This window comes from Argopecten irradians, chromosome 3 (assembly GCF_041381155.1).
Source record: "Argopecten irradians isolate NY chromosome 3, Ai_NY, whole genome shotgun sequence".
Classification (NCBI taxonomy): Eukaryota; Metazoa; Mollusca; class Bivalvia; order Pectinida; family Pectinidae; genus Argopecten; species Argopecten irradians.
Genome location: NC_091136.1, coordinates 48,071,736 through 48,088,449, shown reverse-complemented (window position 1 = coordinate 48,088,449; position 16,714 = coordinate 48,071,736). Strand labels below are relative to the sequence as shown.

Genomic DNA, 16,714 nt, shown 5'->3' with positions numbered 1-16,714 from the left:
ATAGTAAACCCTAGTATAATTACACCACATTCTACAACATATAGTAAACCCTAGTATAATTACATCTCATTCTACAACATATAGTAAACCCTAGTATAATTACACCACATTCTACAACATATAGTAAACCCTAGTATAATTACATCTCATTCTACAACATATAGTAAACCCTAGTATAATTACATCTCATTCTACAACATATAGTAAACCCTAGTATAATTACACCACTTCTACAACATATAGTAAACCCTAGTATATAACACCCATCTACACATAAGTAATATATACCATTCTACACATATAGTAAACCCTAGTATAATTACATCTCATTCTACAACATATAGTAAACCCTAGTATAATTACACTCATTCTACAACATATATAGTAAACCCTAGTATAATTACACCACATTCTACACGATATAGTAAACCCTAGTATAATTACATCTCATTCTACAACATATAGTAAACCCTAGTATAATTACACCACATTCTACACGATATAGTAAACCCTAGTATAATTACATCTCATTCTACAACATATAGTAAACCCTAGTATAATTACACCACATTCTACACGATATAGTAAACCCTAGTATAATTACATCTCATTCTGTGGTAAATATAATAACAAATAAAACAGCTTTCCCTATCTAACTTGGCACCTAAAACAACCACTTGTTGTTAGTTCTGCACTTATAGTTTTTGTAATTCAATGGAAAAGAAATAGCTTTGTATTATAGGAAGTCTTTAAATTACAATGGAATTTATATCACTTCAAGAATTTGTTGTGATATACATGTAGTATTGATGTTACAAGTTTGAACATATAACTTAAATGTTCACTCCAACAAATAGTGAAATTAAGCAGAGAAATATGTATAATAACCAATAAGGCATCATCAGGTTGTATTGCGAGACTCACTTTTTCCACAGATTTTGGAAGAAACTTTTAACATTAGCCAGAATGAACTCTCCACCAATGATTGATGCTAACGGCGCGTTAGTGGAGGAATAGGACGTTGTCAGTGGGGACACGTAGATAGGATAACCAATGGGCTGGTCGCAGGAAGAGTTGATCATGTTACGTAACGCCTGTTTGGCATTCTGGATGCTGCCTCGCTCTGGATTTCTATTTCGTAAGAATATGAGTTCTTGTTGCTGGCCAGCCCACAAACCACGAACACACTCCCTGTTGACCTGAAATATTGGTGTTTCTAATAGATTAACTACTGAATATCAGGATATCTAACTTACACCTACAATCATGTAACTAACATGTTAAATCTCAACATGAAATTGAATGCCACTTCTGTATTTGTCAGTCTAAGAGAATTATTTTTGGAAACTTAACAATGTAAGACATCTCCAATATCTAAATCATCATTCATTCATTTAAGAATTTTGGTCCTGGTAAAGATATTCACCAAACATTCAGTTAATTTTAAGCTATAATCCATGAAAGTCTGAAATTTGAGCAATATCTATATTCGAATATTTCTCCCTGTTCAATGTGGTCTTACCTTGACTACCCTGAAAGTAAGGTACTTTTTGTTGAGCATTATGACTTTGTATTCGTCCAGTCCTTCATCAAACACATGCCTGGAAAAAGTGATAAAATCTAAAAATAGGACTTATTTTAAGAAATCTAATGGTATGACATCAGTCTTCACAAAGCAAATCTCCTTAGATATTTTGAGATGATACAATAATTCTATACTGTATGTAGAAGAGCAGGGATAAATATGCATGATTCCTGTTGAGCACCCAACCAAATCAAACCTGGGTCTCCGGTGTGAAAACTACACTTCAATCTATTGAGCCAAAGAAGCATGCTCCGGCAGCGGTGTATAACAAAGACCGTATTTAACACTACGTACAAACCACACCCACCAGCTTCTTCTGTGTAAGACTATTATTGATATTTTGTGATAATACATTTATTATTTCTATACTGTATAAAACTTGTAGCATACCTAAACGCTAGCAGTGAGGGCATGTTAGAGAGGACAGCGTTCCTCCACTTGGGATCTGCTTCATGACAGATGACTAGGTTCTGTTCATAATTACTGATGGCTGAGTATAAGGTGGGTTTGTCTTCATACTCATCGGTGAACAGGAAGTAGTCCTACAAACAGGAAATATCAGTGTAACATACCAAATAAAACTATCCCAATATCAAAACAAAGTACAGTTAAAGACAGCTTATAACATGGATTATTTCATTAGTTTAACATCCTATTAACAGCCAAGTTCATGTAAAGACGTGCCAGGTTTATTGGTGAAGGAAAGCCGGAGTACCCGGAGAAATAACCCAGCTTATAACAGTTAAAAGTCTAAAACAAGCACAACAGTCACACCAACAAAACATTACAATAACAGAAATTAGTCTAATGACAGCTTATTTTTGACAAACTGAATTCCAACATCACCAATACAAAGCTTTTTGAAATGTTATAAAGCAATTGACATTATGACTTTACCTGGTGAAGTTTCAGGGCCATCCTGATAGCAGGGGCAACAACTCTCCTTAGCAGCTCCATATCAGCAAACACCCATTCATCCCTGGGTGATGTGATGCGGAAGTCACCCTTAAAGAGTGCATGTAAGCCATGCAGGAAAAAGTCCATGCTACAAAATCAGGAAATATTGATTTCTGAAAGTATATTTCTTCATAATTTAAGTTATTATTAATTGTACTAGTAAATTACATGTACCAGCTAAAGCAGGCAACTGATCGTAATTTGAAATGTATTCATGACTATACTGAACCGTTGACTTACCTTGATGAGGCTGTGTTGTGTGTAGCAGTTCCTAGTGCCCGTCTGCCCAGCAGACTTAATGCAAAACACAGTGATACCAACATGGAGTCTTTGGCAGAATCTAGGGACTGGAAAACAGTAACATAATATTTATATATGATCCTCTCATGTTATACGTAATAAACAAATTTTGCCAGAAAAAGGATATCTTTTACAATTATTTTGTAAAATTTGATCCATGAGAAGATTATACAACATATATAATGGAATTATAAATAATCCCATGGTTCCTCAGACTATAATGTCCCTAAACTAGACTTATAGAACCTCATTTTAGGTCTATATAATAAATCATCATCATATTAGTCTCATCAATTAAATCAAAATTGATGATGGTTTCAATAATGTTGAATATACTGTGGGCAGATGAGCTAAAAGCTGTAACACTTCTTAACAAGTTAAGTGTATAGGAACTTCAGAATGCTACCCCTCAGGTTAAGATCCTCTTGTCTCAGCTCTATGGAATAAAACTATTTACTATCTAAGAATAGTGTACCTTGTCCCTACGGCTGACACAGTAATTAATCCAGTCGAGATAGACGCTACAAAACTTGTCCCTGGAGATGCCTTTGAGTTTTGGATCATAATCCTCGTCTATGAGGAGAACAAATGTTGGGTCTACATCCACATATTTATCATCTGTTGTTGCCCTCATTGCATCTACAAGAGCCTCCATCTGCAGCCACTTTTCTAGGTGTGGTGAACGTACCATGTAGTAAATTATACTCTGTAATGTAAAAAAGAAATTAGAACTTCAGAAAGAAATCCTACAGGATAATCCAAACTCATTGATGGTGAACAGATGGGATATTGTGTTTTGGAAGAATCTGTCATGCATTGGATATTTAGAGAAATTCAGCATTTCTGGATTTGATCAGATGCATCCTCAATATCCTAGAGGTTACTATCACAGTCATTATATCCACCCCTGAAATATGTCATAGCAAAACTGAAGGCTATGGTCGTGACCACAGATGTGAAAAGTAGTTTGGTCCTTTGATGTACATTAAAAGAATTCAATATTACACTGTGGTTGACTGTGTGACTATGAAGTGGGTGTCACTGTCTCTGTAGTCTTCAAAGGAAATCTTTACAGGACTGTGATTGGTCAGATTCTTTTTTTCCTGAGCTGCCTTCAGTTTTGCTATGACATATTCCAGGGGTGGATATAACGACAGTGATCATAACCCCTGGAATATTGAGGATGGAGTATATGGGGATTATCAATTTATCATAAAAATTCTAATACATAATTCATTTTGATTATGTAAATAATTCTGGAATAACAGTCTGTATAGTATGGTAATACCATGTCTATTATGGGCTATTTCAGTTACATTTATTTATTGCTTCAAAACAAGATTTCAGTCATAAATTGAAATGTTATGACTTCATTTTGTATGCAGTGTTTTTACTATATCCTTCATAAATATTGAAACACATTTAATTCACCATAATCTGGCGTTTCATGTTTCAATTATAAAATTGAAATGTTATGACTTCATTTTGTATGCAGTGTTTTTATTATATCCCTCATAATTATTGAAACAAATTTAATTCACCATAATCTGGTGTTTCCTGTTTCATGATCATCATGGTCAGGTATTTTCTGGAAGCTTATTTACCATGATATAATAGGAAATGAGCATCTTGCGGGTGTCATAGCCCTGGGCCATGGATGCTGCGCTGATGTCCGAGATACTGTAGCCCTCAAGGACATATTTGGTGACAACCACTTCCCAGGCCAACCATCGCTGCTGAAAGGCAGCATTCAGCGACAGACAGTGAGGAAAATGGCCAGGCTCACAACAACAAAACCCTGAAACACCAAGATAAATTCTACAACTATAGATGTTGTTCTCTTTCTTTGGAATTGTATTACGATTAAAATTTTCCATAACTCAGAGAATAGTACATTACTCACAGTATATTTCGACTGTATCACAGTCAGCCAAAGGTCAGTGTAGTGTAGATGGACAGTCACGTGACACTAGGAGTACAACTCTCTCTTAGTGTTATTACACTGACCACTTTTCAGTCGAAACACATTTTCTCTGAGTTATGGGAAATTCAAATTCTAAGATAAAGTCTGGTTTGCAACAAAAATTCACAACTTATCTAGTAGACAGAGCTCTCTACTATATGTTGATGCTAAATGTACATGTACATTCTACACAATGCCTACTTTGTTGTTTTTATTATGAGAGGTAGATCATGTCTCATTACCTTCATTGTCTTCTACTCCTTCTGTGATTGCCTCCACTTCCCTCTGCTGACAATAGGTTCCTGCAAATTCATGTACTAATATTTTACAGACATAATGCTTTAAGCTTGTTTACTATCCCATATATTTATCATCTTGCATTTATTCATTTATGATGCTGAATAATGCATACAATTTTTTTAAAAATTAAAACAATTAATTTTTAATTAGATAATAAATGTATATAAAACTTGTCATTAGTGCTTTACTGCTCAATTTCTGCCCCTTTAAATAGAACACGACATCTTGGAAGTTTAAAATACCATTCCCCTGAACTCTGGCTCCTCAACCCTACACCTCTAAAACTCAACCCTACACCTCTAAAACTGAAAAGTGACAAACTTTAAAAATCCTTACCCCTGAACTCCAAACCTCTGAGCTGGAAAGTGACAAGCCCATTTCCCATCTCTATGATATGGACGAGTGCATTGAGGTAGTCAGATGCCATGATAAAACAGTCTCCCTGCTCTGCATTGCCCCAACGTCCCATCATCAGGTCCCCACACAAACTGTGCTGGAGTGACCGAGTCAGATGCTCATAGAAAATGGAGTTGAGGTTGTTATCATCCGCACCTGTAGCAGAACAGTTCATTGAAGTAGTGGTACACACTAGTCTACTGCAGTTACAAGTCAGGCATTGAAGTAATGGTACACACTAGTCTACTGCAGTTACAAGTCAGGCATTGAAGTAGTGGTACACACTAGTCTACTGCAGTTACAAGTCAGGCATTGAAGTAATGGTGCACACTAGTCTACTGCAGTTACAAGTCAGGCATTGAAGTAATGGTACACACTAGTCTACTGCAGTTACAAGTCAGGCATTGAAGTAATGGTACACACTAGTCTACTGCAGTTACAAGTCAGGCATTGAAGTAGTGGTACACACTAGTCTACTGCAGTTACAAGTCAGGCATTGAAGTAATGGTACACACTAGTCTACTGCAGTTACAAGTCAGGCATTGAAGTAATGGTACACACTAGTCTACTGCAGTTACAAGTCAGGCATTGAAGTAATGGTACACACTAGTCTACTGCAGTTACAAGTCAGGCATTGAAGTAGTGGTACACACTAGTCTACTGCAGTTACAAGTCAGGCATTGAAGTAGTGGTACACACTAGTCTACTGCAGTTACAAGTCAGGCATTGAAGTAATGGTACACACTAGTCTACTGCAGTTACAAGTCAGGCATTGAAGTAGTGGTACACACTAGTCTACTGCAGTTACAAGTCAGGCATTGAAGTAATGGTACACACTAGTCTACTGCAGTTACAAGTCAGGCATTGAAGTAATGGTACACACTAGTCTACTGCAGTTACACGTCAGGCATTGAAGTAGTGGTACACACTAGTCTACTGCAGTTACAAGTCAGGCATTGAAGTAATGGTACACACTAGTCTACTGCAGTTACAAGTCAGGCATCGAAGTAATGGTACACACTAGTCTACTGCAGTTACAAGTCAGGCATTGAAGTAATGGTACACACTAGTCTACTGCAGTTACAAGTCAGGCATTGAAGTAGTGGTACACATAGTCACTGCAGTTACAAGTCAGCATTGAAGTAGTGGTACACACTAGTCTACTGCAGTTGAGATGTACAGTCAGGCAGTTGAAGTAGTGGTACACATCTACTGCAGTTCAAGTCAGCATTGGAGTGTACAAGTCAGGCATTGAAGTAGTGGTACACACTAGTCTACTGCAGTTACAAGTCAGGCATTGAAGTAATGGTACACACTAGTCTACTGCAGTTACAAGTCAGGCATTGAAGTAGTGGTACACACTAGTCTACTGCAGTTACAAGTCAGGCATTGAAGTAGTGGTACACACTAGTCTACTGCAGTTACAAGTCAGGCATTGAAGTAGTGGTACACACTAGTCTACTGCAGTTACAAGTCAGGCATTGAAGTAATGGTACACACTAGTCTACTGCAGTTACAAGTCAGGCATTGAAGTAGTGGTACACACTAGTCTACTGCAGTTACAAGTCAGGCATTGAAGTAATGGTACACACTAGTCTACTGCAGTTACAAGTCAGGCATTGAAGTAATGGTACACACTAGTCTACTGCAGTTACAAGTCAGGCATTAAAGTAATGGTACAAACTAGTCTACTGCAGTTACAGGTCAGGCATTAAAGTAGTGGTACACACTAGTCTACTGCAGTTACAAGTCAGGCATTAAAGTAATGGTACACACTAGTCTACTGCAGTTACAAGTCAGGCATTAAAGTAATGGTACAAACTAGTCTACTGCAGTTACAAGTCAGGCATTGAAGTAGTGGTACACACTAGTCTACTGCAGTTACACGTCAGGCATTGAAGTAGTGGTACAAACTAGTCTACTGCAGTTACAAGTCAGGCATTGAAGTAGTGGTACACACTAGTCTACTGCAGTTACAAGTCAGGCATTGAAGTAGTGGTACACACTAGTCTACTGCAGTTACAAGTCAGGCATTGAAGTAGTGGTACACACTAGTCTACTGCAGTTACAAGTCAGGCATTGAAGTAGTGGTACACACTAGTCTACTGCAGTTACAAGTCAGGCATTGAAGTAATGGTACACACTAGTCTACTGCAGTTACAAGTCAGGCATTGAAGTAATGGTACACACTAGTCTACTGCAGTTATAAGTCAGGCATTGAAGTAGTGGTACACACTAGTCTACTGCAGTTATAAGTCAGGCATTGAAGTAGTGGTACACACTAGTCTACTGCAGTTACAAGTCAGGCAATGAAGTAGTGGTACACACTAGTCTACCGCAGTTACACGTCAGGGTAAAGTATCTTGTCATTATTAAGGATATGAAATGAAAAAGAATGAAAATTTGAAATGTTACAAAACCAGGTATGTTAAAGATCCATCACAATATTTATAAGACATAAATACACCAAAGAGGGGTACAAAGGAAGGGGCGGTATGATGGTAGCACTATATACTGCCCACATTCCTAGCCTGCTAACAGTAGATAAAACCATTCACTGCTTTTTAATGGTTTCCAGTCGTACATACCTGGATTTCTTTCTAACTGTGATGAGAGTCTGGTTGTTGTGTTATCTACCCGTTTGGTACTGCCGAAATAGAAATTGAAAATTATATACTGGCTTACTGTCAACTTAAAACATATAAAATTTCACCACTGACTGTAACAAAACAATACTCTTCCATACAAAACATAATTGGAGAAGACTTTTAAGTAGACTTTGCCTGTTGTCCTATGCCTTTGCACTTTATTACATTAAAATTGTTGGAAATAAAAAACAAATACGTGGTATAATAACATTAAAATCAAATAATATCATTAAGGAAATATAATTTTTTTCATAAATCAGTAAACCCCATTTCATTCTGATATCACAAATTTGTGTTTAAAAAGTGCACTTACTTGTAGTCTTTTTCCCAAAATTTAACTGGACGAATATACGATGTGATGAAAATAGCACTTCCTAAGAAAGGATTCAATGGCGTGGAAAAAAATGAGGAGACGCCTGCTTGTAAAAATAACATAGCAGAATCTGGAGATGGTTAAGGACATTATAATGTGAGAAATTGTACAACTGCACACATCTACATATACTAGAATAACATGTTTCTTCTTTGTTCCAATTCATTTAACTATCGTACATGCTGGTTTTGATTAAAGAATCAAAGACACATTATTTATTACTTATATGAAAATGTACCATCAGATAAGTTACTTAAACATACATTTAAGGTATGTTCTGTTAACCTTAACACTAAAATGATCTGACATCAAATTAACATGTATGCCAATTTACAGTAGCTAGTTTTTGTGATTCATATTATACAGAGGACTCCACATAATCGAATAACGGTTATTTGAATATTTCGGTTATTTGCATAAAATTCTGCGGTCCCGATTTCTTCCTTCTTTATCTTTGTTTTTCACCTCCGTGTATTTGCATAGACTTTTACATGACCTCCGGTTATTTGAATAAAATATTTGGGAAATTCTAAAAATAAAATCGAATATTTTTCAATTTTGCAATTTAATTTTAGCGAAATTCGCCGATATATGTTTCAAGATACTTAGCTTTTACTAGAAATCATCACGGTGACAGATTAATGTTATCGTATGGCTTGTTATTTTATGCATGAATCTGCAAAGGTATTCGACGCTGTGACGATTTACATCAGCAGCGGTTGATCATAACTTAAGTATAATCACTGACTCAAACATCTAATTAAAGCATTTGCACTTTCAAATATGTTTATTCATTAACGTAACGTACCTTAGTTCGCGATCGGTTGGAGAAACCATGCTTCCTTACAACAATCGCCATTCATGAGTAGTCTCGTTCAACCAGAGTCTTGTTGACTATGACAGACATGTGCGAATCAAGCGTCTCGTTGAACGAGACATAAAAGCATGCAAAGTCGGCGTGCAATGACTACCGCAAGTTTCGTACAGTATGTAGGATACAAAAGATACTTGCTACGTTGTTTCATTGCTACTTGAATATGCATTAATTTCTGAAATGTTATCAAGCTATTCGCCGTATAGATCAACAATACAGAGAGAATTCTCAAAACACATATAGGTCCAGTGAACGCATGGCTTCATCACCTGCCGCCATTTTCGAATTCATACACATGTGTACAACACTACTAGGCCTAGTTGATCAGCACTTTGAAGTTTAATCACGACCGTAAGTTCATTTTGCCAGGCAAATGTATGTAAATTTGTTTATTCATCTCCGCCTATTCGAATACTCCGGTTATTTGCATATTTTCTTCTGGAAAATGACTTATTCAAATAAGCGGAATCCTCTGTACATGGTAATTTGGTAGGTCATTGTCACTGAATGTTTTGACTTGGTTGATAAAAAGGATACGTGGAACACTAAATGGTTGAGCGAACGCATGGAAAGCTGATCCCCAGGTGATCTGCCAGGGAGCTATATATGTTATAATAAACTTCATCTTCAACATTAAATCACAGAACTGGAAAAAAAAGATTATAAGGAGATAAGTCTACTTCATTTACTTACACATAAGTCACAGAATTAAAATACAATGTGGAAAATTTGTCTTCTATAGCATTTTAACTCATACTTTCATATTAATATTACATGTAATATATTTTTTTTTAAATAAACTTCTTATTTCACTGTAAATAATTCAATATTGAGGATTTTTTTCTAAATCAATGAATAAATTGCTCCATTTTAGGATTTGAAAACAAATATTGTTGTAATACTGGCATAATTATGGAAAATTGTAAACTTACCTTACAAAAAATAATGGATATGAAAAAATAATCAATGAGGAATGTTTCTGATGAATGTCTGTAGTCATACTTGAAGAAGAATACAGTGAATGTGGTAATAAGGTATTGCTTTGGCGTGTCGGAAAATGAAAACCTCAGCAACTTCAGGGCACATATGGCAATAATGAGTGGCCCCACACTGAAACACACACAATAGGGTCATTGTCACCACATCCTCAAAATATAGTTATAACAGAAATTAATCACAATAATTCATATCTAAGAAACAATTATCAGTTAATTCATAGTAAAAACTAATAACAGCAACATGTTTTATACATAAATCCTTCAAAATGTATTTTTAAAGATAAAAAAAGAATGCATAACGAATTTCATTAGAAAGGTTTTTTTAATCAATTTTGAATTTTCAGTTGTGATTTTCATATTTTGAAATAAAATAACAACTTTTTCTTACTATATTCCAAACTTGCAGACAATCTGAGGTGTTGACTGGGTCAAGGCACATAGAAAGACAACAGGGTACATGGCATTACGTTCAAAGAAACGCAGCCACACATAAAATCTCTCAAACAGCATAATCTTGGGAGCACCTGGCAACAGAATAATTTCCACTCTAATAGACAATATTTCACTTTTACAACACAACATTAAACATTATGTAGGATCAAGAATCTACTGATTCAACAGTTAAGAGAAACTCCATCTCAAACAATTAAGGTGGAAAACATCATTCTTAAGCTACAAATTATATAAACTTCAATTCCATCTCAAATATGACTAATATAAAATAGATTGATGCCATTTAATAGTTACAAATTAAATGGACTTTAATTCCATCTCAAATATGACTAATATAACGTAAGATTAAAGGGCCACTACCTTTCCGAAACGGCTTTCAATTTTTAAAATGGTAATGTAAAACGAAATTGATAATTTTATCGAGTCACGAAAGTTATCAACTTACTGTTAATACTTCACTTACCATCACCTTCTTAACAATTTAATTTTAATTAATATAATGCTAATTTTCATAACGCAGGTTGTTTTTATGTTTTCCGCTTTCGTCCTAATCAATGAGCGTCAGTTGATAATCACTGTGCCAGATGGCAAAACAGCAACTTGAATCTTCACTGTTAACATATTTTACCTAAGGAATCCTACATTTGGTTGGTATTAAAACCTCCTCTTAGGCCATTAATATACTTTTTCGCATGTTATTATAGCTTTTGAGAAACTTTTTTTGTTTTGTTTCGCAAAGGTAGTGGGCCTTTAAAGACATTTTATAAGAACTGGAAACCGACTAACCTTCCACCTCGAACATGTTTCTCTCTCGAGAAGCTAGGACGGGGTGAGAACAGCAAAGCCATGGCATCTCCTTCCTCAGCATAGGAATGATGTAGTGAGTGAGGAAGCCTATACTGGCAGCGATATAGTACAGGATGTCACTCAGCACAGGCTGTAAACAGACACGTCTTTGTCAGAAACAACATCCTGTCATCTTCACCATTACAAATGATATTTAGAAAATGATTTTTTTTTTTTTTTTTAGGAAATTATGAACTTATTCTTAGCAAATAGCAGTACTTTATTGTGAGCCAACATAATATAATGGACTATATTTTACATGGACATTCCCAACTGTGGAGCATAATGCTACTGTGGACAAAGGCAAGTTCTTGATATTGTCAGTTGTCCGATTTATGCCATCAATTTAACAATCAACAAGGACATAGTCATTCAGATCTCCCGCCAATGGAGAGCTAAAGCAATTAATGCATTAATTTTATATGCTAGTAAGAGTATAGGGAAAGTATTTTAAAACCCAACTGCAATTGAAGAATATATACAAAACATATTTATGTTTTTTTAACAAAGTGAAACCAACTTTGAAAACATTTGCTTCTTTGAAAAATACCAGAATTGATCTTAGCTTTAACAAAGTTCAGCAGCTAACAGTGCGATTTTTGATTTGTTTTAAACAGCGAAGAGTTACATAGAAATTAAGTGAATGTTCATAGTAATTTAGTTTGATATATCCGAGTTTTACTGCATGCATATTAAATAAAAAGTAAAGCATAATACAAAATTAGAAGTCCTACATAAAATGTATCTATGAAGTTTCATGGAAATTGCTGGTTTTAGAGTTGTGCTCCGGAAACAATTCTTACACAAAAATCTGCCATTTTCAGCAATGTTTCCATGGTTACAGAAAAAAGTACAAAAAGTGAAAACCTTAAAATAGCAAAAGGCACTACTAGACCATAAGACCAATGTGTCTATGAAGTTTCGTGGAAATATCTCTTCTGGTTTTAGAGTTATGCTCCGGAACGAACCTGGTACAAAAATATGATATTTTCAGCAATGTTTCCATGATTGCGGAAAAAATGCAAAAAATGAAAACCTAAAAATAGCAAAAGGCACTACTAGACCATAAGACCATGTGTGTATGAAGTTTCGTGGAAATATCTCTGCTGGTTTTAGAGCTGTGCTCCGGAAACGATTCTTACACAAAATCTGCCATTTTCAGCAATGTTTCCATGGTTACAGAAAAAAGTACAAAAAGTGAAAACCTTAAAATAGCAAAAGGCACTACTAGACCATAAGACCAATGTGTCTATGAAGTTTCAAGGAAATATCTCTTCTGGTTTTAGAGTTGTGCTCCGGAACAAATCTGGTACAAAAATATGATATTTTCAGCAATGTTTCCATGGTTACGGAAAAATCGCAAAAAATGAAAACCTAAAAATAGCAAAAGGCACTACTAGAACATAAGACCAATGTGTGTATGAAGTTTCGTGGAAATATCTCTACTGGTTTTAGAGTTATGCTCCGGAAACCATTCGTACGGACGGACGGAACCCATTTGTATATCCCCCGCCAACTTCGTTGGGCGGGGGATAATAATTTCAAAGTTTGTAATATTAATATCAGGAATATCATTCTTTATCATCAACAAACTATCTCAAAATATCAATGTATGTTTAAGTTTCATTTAATAATTTCGAGTACATTAAACTTTTAAAACCTTATAATAATGATATGACAACTGTATACAATGCATGGTTTGACAAACCTGTAGGTCTGGACTACTGAACACTGTGCTGAGGTGGACAGCAAATCCAATGACAAGGATGACTAGTACCACTAGAAGGTCTGACTGTAGACGCTCACTCTGTAAAACAGCACAAACTCAGATCACATCATATATATTCTCAATATTCCAGGGGCTACTATCACTGTCGTGACATCCACCCCTGGAATATTTCACATCAAAAGTACACTGTGGTTGACGATATGGCTTTGAATTTGGGCTTCACTATATCTGTAATCTTCAAAGAAAGTATCTGCAGGTCTGTAATTGTCAGGTTTTTTCTCTCTTGGATTGCCTTCAGTTTTCTTATGACATAGTCCAGGGATATATTATTCTATTATGGCCCTTTCCAGAGGGAACTGTCCTCCAATAGTGTTGTTTGGCAAGGTATAGTCCCCGAGTCGAAGACTCGGTTTGAGAAAACCAGGAATATATGATCCCAAGATTTCGGTTCTTTTATAGACTGACATATGGTTTTGGGAAGCTAAATCATCAAGTTACATGTCCATATTCAAATATCAAATGTTAAAACGACATATCGTTACAGTGAAAATTACAAGAAATACAACTTTAAAGCAAATCATGTTGAAAGAAGTGTCAGATGATATCTAAATTATATACATACCACACATTTCTTGAGTTTATCAGGAAGAGGATCTATTAGATCTCCTTCTTCTCCCTCTTTCTTCTTCTCCTTACACATGAGATCACGCAACAACATCCTTTTATAACCAGAAGAAATGTTTTTAGTATCAAATAATTTAGTGTTAGTATTTACTAGGTAAAATTTATTTTGTTTCCTTTGAGTTACAACTTCTTAAAATCATGCAAAATAAAATCAGATATTAAAAGAATGAAATAAAAGTTTGTAAAATGTCCATTATTGACAAATAAATGCTCTGAATTATTAAGAATAACATGTTGCAAGTTAGAAGCAAGAAATATGAAAACTTACTTTTAGTAAATGAGTCAATTAATCAAAACCAGGTTAAGATGTAACAAGATAAATTTAAAGTTTCGTTCCATTCAGTATTAAAGACAAAAACATGCCTGAGATATATGCCTCTAGAGCTTTTACTTATCTTAATATAGAAAAGTCACTTGTACTTACGTTGAATTCTTTGAAGAAATAGTTACTTCAAATACTACAGACAGACGATCACTTGTACTTTTGCTGGGTTAGTTAGAGCAGGGTGGGGGCTGTTACTTACCATAAAACAGAGGGGTCACTTGCACTTCTACTGAGGTGGTAAGATATGGCAACCAGTAGAGCAGAGAAAATGGAGAAGACAACATTCTGAGACAGGTCCTTGTCATCACAGGCTTGTTGTCCTGATCCAACCCCAACCTGTTACAGAAGATGGTGGATTATCATAAATCATGTAAAACAGGAGAGATCAGAACTTACGCCATACCAATAGATACTGTAAACATATTTATTTTAGTGGTGGTTTTATTTTAGCACTTTTCACACAGCATGTACAGCACTAAATTTTGCAAAAGGGTATTTCCTGCATTGAACCACCAAATTGCACTCAGTTATACCTGAATTTATAAAGCTTAATTAACATTTTCCCACATTTGGACTAAACAATTATTTTTGCCTAAAAATGATGTTATATAATACCAGGTATATAATGTTGTATAATATCAGGTATATTATGTTGTATAATACCAGGTGTATCATGTTGTATAATACCAGGTATATCATGTTGTATAATACCAGGTATATCATGTTGTATAATACCAGGTATATATTGTTGTATAATATCAGGTATATTATGTTGTATAATACCAGGTATATAACGTTGTATAATATCAGGTATATAATGTTGTATAATACCAGGTATATAATGTTGTATAATACCAGGTATATCATGTTGTATAATATCAGGTTTATAATGTTGAATAATACAAGGTATATAATGTTGTATAATATCAGGTATATTATGTTGTATAATACCAGGTATATAATGTTGTATAATACCAGGTATATAATGTTGTATAATACCAGGTATATAATGTTGTATAATACCAGGTATATTATGTTGTATAATACCAGGTATATAACGTTGTATAATATCAGGTATATAATGTTGAATAATACAAGGTATAAAATGTTGTATAATACCAGGTAATGTTGTATGAGATTATGTATATAATGTCGTATAATATCAGGTATATAATGTTGAATAATACAAGGTATATAATGTTGTATAATACCAGGTATATAATGTTGAATAATACAAGGTATATAATGTCGTATAATATCAGGTATATAATGTTGAATAATACAAGGTATATAATGTTGTATAATATCAGGTATATAATGTTGTATAATATCAGGTATATAATGTTGTATAATACCAGGTAATGTTGTATGAGATTATGTACATTATGTCGTATAATATCAGGTTGATAATGTTGAATAATACAAGGTATATAATATTGTATAATACCAGGTAATGTTGTATAAGATTATGTATATAATGTTGTATAATACCAGGTGTATAATGTTGTATAATACCAGGTATATAATGTTGTATAATACCAGGTATATAATGTTGTATAATACCAGGTATATAATGTTGTATAATACCAGGTGTATCATGTTGTATAATACCAGGTATATAATGTTGTATAATACCAGGTATATAATGTTGTATAATACCAGGTATATCATGTTGTATAATACCAGGTATATAATGTTGTATAATACCAGGTATATAATGTTGTATAATACCAGGTATATCATGTTGTATAATACCAGGTATATAATGTTGTATAATACCAGGTATATAATGTTGTATAATACCAGGTATATCATGTTGTATAATACCAGGTATATCATGTTGTATAATACCAGGTATATAATGTTGTATAATACCAGGTATATAATGTTGTATAATATCAGGTATACAATATTGTATAATACCAGGTATATAATGTTGTATAATATCAGGTATATAATGTTGTATAATACCAGGTATATAATGTTGTATAATACCAGGTGTATCATGTTGTATAATACCAGGTATATAATGTTGTATAATATCAGGTATATAATGTTGTATAATACCAGGTATATAATGTTGTATAATACCAGGTGTATCATGTTGTATAATACCAGGTATATAATGTTGTATAATACCAGGTGTATCATGTTGTATAATACCAGGTATATAATGTTGTATAATACCAGGTATATAATGTTGTATAATACAAGGTATATCATGTTGTATAATACCAGGTGTATCATGTTGTATAATACCAGGTATATAATGTTGTATAATAC

The 16,714-nt window shown here is 34.3% G+C and overlaps 1 protein-coding gene across 3 annotated transcripts in view; it reads right to left on the bottom strand.

Annotated features, from left to right (window-relative positions):
• The window catches only part of LOC138318878 (pecanex-like protein 1), a 41,588-nt gene that overhangs the window by 7,330 nt on the left and 17,544 nt on the right, over positions 1 to 16,714 (bottom strand). For all 3 annotated transcript variants that reach the window (XM_069261669.1, XM_069261671.1, XM_069261670.1), the window contains exons 18-35: positions 14,631 to 14,767; positions 14,045 to 14,141; positions 13,402 to 13,500; positions 11,634 to 11,784; positions 10,783 to 10,918; positions 10,329 to 10,506; positions 9,934 to 10,042; positions 8,463 to 8,592; positions 8,090 to 8,148; positions 5,442 to 5,657; positions 5,048 to 5,107; positions 4,447 to 4,640; positions 3,318 to 3,548; positions 2,783 to 2,889; positions 2,483 to 2,630; positions 1,976 to 2,127; positions 1,523 to 1,601; positions 925 to 1,199 (exon numbers count right to left, since the gene is read on the bottom strand). In XM_069261669.1, coding sequence (XP_069117770.1) covers positions 925 to 1,199; positions 1,523 to 1,601; positions 1,976 to 2,127; positions 2,483 to 2,630; positions 2,783 to 2,889; positions 3,318 to 3,548; positions 4,447 to 4,640; positions 5,048 to 5,107; positions 5,442 to 5,657; positions 8,090 to 8,148; positions 8,463 to 8,592; positions 9,934 to 10,042; positions 10,329 to 10,506; positions 10,783 to 10,918; positions 11,634 to 11,784; positions 13,402 to 13,500; positions 14,045 to 14,141; positions 14,631 to 14,767 — 2,558 coding nt within the window. The remainder of the gene's footprint in view (positions 1 to 924; positions 1,200 to 1,522; positions 1,602 to 1,975; positions 2,128 to 2,482; positions 2,631 to 2,782; positions 2,890 to 3,317; positions 3,549 to 4,446; positions 4,641 to 5,047; positions 5,108 to 5,441; positions 5,658 to 8,089; positions 8,149 to 8,462; positions 8,593 to 9,933; positions 10,043 to 10,328; positions 10,507 to 10,782; positions 10,919 to 11,633; positions 11,785 to 13,401; positions 13,501 to 14,044; positions 14,142 to 14,630; positions 14,768 to 16,714) is intronic.